Source organism: Egretta garzetta, unplaced genomic scaffold, assembly GCF_000687185.1.
Source record: "Egretta garzetta isolate BGI_Z169 unplaced genomic scaffold, ASM68718v1 scaffold376, whole genome shotgun sequence".
Taxonomy (NCBI): domain Eukaryota; kingdom Metazoa; phylum Chordata; class Aves; order Pelecaniformes; family Ardeidae; genus Egretta; species Egretta garzetta.
In genome coordinates, this window is record NW_009260017.1 from 60,286 (window position 1) to 62,480 (window position 2,195).

A 2,195-nucleotide genomic window follows, 5' to 3' on the forward strand; every position below is an offset into this window, starting at 1 on the left:
GCAGCTTCTCCTCCTCATTTCTAGGCCAGGAGGGTTTCTCCAGATGGTGCTGCCAAAAGAATGGGAACGACCGCAGCCAGCAGTCAGCCAATCTGCGATTCACCCTCCGCTCAATAGCGCCTGATTACGCCCCGGCACGCTAACTCGAGCGCCGCGGCTGATGCTGGTGCTGGCAGCGCGAGTCAACCAGCTGCTTCCTCGCTCAGCCACTTGTCTCCTCAATGGCCTTTGTGTTCGCCCGGCAAGAAGCGCAGGAAGTCAGAGGCTCCTGTAATTACAGGCCTTGACAGAGGGGAGTTGAACGCTTCCCCCTCCTCCTCCTGGCTGCTCAGCTGTGGTCAGCAGAAGCGACGTTCCTTCGTGCTCAATCGGCCCGGGAAGGGGACAATTTCCCCCCTGGCGGAGGGTGATGGATCCGAGCAGAAAGGCAACAGTGAACCTGCCAGCTCGGCCTGCCTGACAGCAGATGGGACGGCAGCCCATGGGGCCAGGCACATCCCGGGCTCCTGGAGACGAGATCCCAAAGCCAGGTGGTGCCAGCACGGCTGCCACGCAATGTCCTGGACTCATGCACAGAGCAAGGCACGCAGCCACCCCACAGGAGCCAGCTGGGCTCAGGGGCGCGCGCAGGCAGAGTCACCTTGCTGTGCTCGGAGCAGGCGGCCGTCGGCTCCTCTCCCGCAGCGGATGCGGGCTGCTCTTCGCAAGGCAGAGCTGGGCACAAGCCGGCTGGCCTGGGAGGAGCAGAGCCGGGGGGCAGAGCCAAGCCCTCACCAGGGCTCTGCCGTGCGGATATGGGAGCAGGCGGACACGTGGGTGCCCTTTTCTAGGAGCCCAACTCCCAAGTCCTCACGGGAGACCAGGCTGGGAAGGGCAGGCTGCAGCCCGCGCTGCTCCCTCACTCTGCCAAGCGAAGAACACAAGTCCTGAGTCCTGCACATCTTTTCTGAACCTCTTCGCTCTCTGCCTTTCTGCCAACACCAACCCAGCTCCCCCCACTCAACAGGGAGCTATCAGAGAAGCACCCTCCTGCTGCCTTGAGAGGGCATTAATGGAAATAAAACAGCCTTGCACATTGAGATGTCCTATCGCTTAGCCAAACCATGCAAGTCAAATTGCTGGAGGGAGGCGATCACTTTTGATGCTGACACCGCCTTCTCCCCCACTGGGATCTCTGGGAAAGCAGCAGCCACTCCCAGGAAGCTGAAAAACTCTACCTGTGCTAAGGAAAATCCTCTAAGCTCTGCCTGCCTGTCAGTGTGCTCCTCACACAGGGTCTCCCAGAGTGGTAAACCAGCAAAAAAACAGCCCCCGAAGAGGAGAAGGGCCAAGAACTGGAGCAGCAGATTGGCCTTTTTCAGACTGGGGAAGGCCCCGAAGCAGCCAGGCCAGGCCACAACGCCACAAAGGCTTCGAAGGCTTTTACATACGGGGGAGCATCGCTGCCTTTGCAGGACTGGAGCCGCTCGCAGCACAAGAGGACCCGAGGGGCAGAGAAATGGGAATGGGGAGATATTCGGGGGATGGAGAAAGGGAGAGGACAAAGCTCAGGTTTCCCAGGAGATTTCCCATTGCTGAAGCTGGGGCAGAGGAGAGAAAATGCCCATCTGGAGTCAGGTCTCCAAATCAGAAGGGTCGTCCATCCCGCAGCCCCCGCCCTCTGTCGCCACAAGCCGGTGGGAGATGCACGCACCTAAGCTCAACGCAACACCAGTGCCCCGGTGCGTGATGGACATCGCCATGGGCAGGGACCACCTGCAAAACAACCAACCTCGTCAGCAAAACAGGGCACACCACCAGGGAGGCCTCCCAGGCCACGGGACAAAGCACAGCCCGTCTATTCCTAGACAGCTCCGTGCTGCTGGGCGGGTATTTCTGCACTCGGAGTTATTCAAGGAATCCAGCCAGAGCAAAAGGGGAGACAGGGGAATTTGCAGAGGCAGCTTGGGAATGGCAAATGCCACTGGCACGGGTTTGGGAAGGGGAAGGGTGTCTGCTGAGGAAGCTTAAAGGGAGATGAAACAGGAGAAGACTGTAATGCTCCTGCAGTTGAGGAACAACGGGGCAGGGTTTGGGCACCCAGGCTCGCAGATCAAGGAGAGAACCTGGAAAAGCGACAGAGGCGGCCCCGGAGAAGCCGCCACCTTTCTGAGGAGGGAAACCGAGAGCCCCAAGCTGGCCTCCCGCCCCCCCCC

At 60.0% G+C, this 2,195-nt stretch overlaps 1 protein-coding gene across 4 annotated transcripts in view; it reads right to left on the bottom strand.

The window, feature by feature from the left end:
- Nucleotides 1-2,195, bottom strand: part of SDHC (succinate dehydrogenase complex subunit C) — an 11,752-nt gene that overhangs the window by 3,592 nt on the left and 5,965 nt on the right. For all 4 annotated transcript variants that reach the window (XM_035896109.1, XM_035896111.1, XM_035896112.1 and 1 more), the window contains exon 4: nt 1,694-1,755. In XM_035896109.1, coding sequence (XP_035752002.1) covers nt 1,694-1,755 — 62 coding nt within the window. The remainder of the gene's footprint in view (nt 1-1,693; nt 1,756-2,195) is intronic.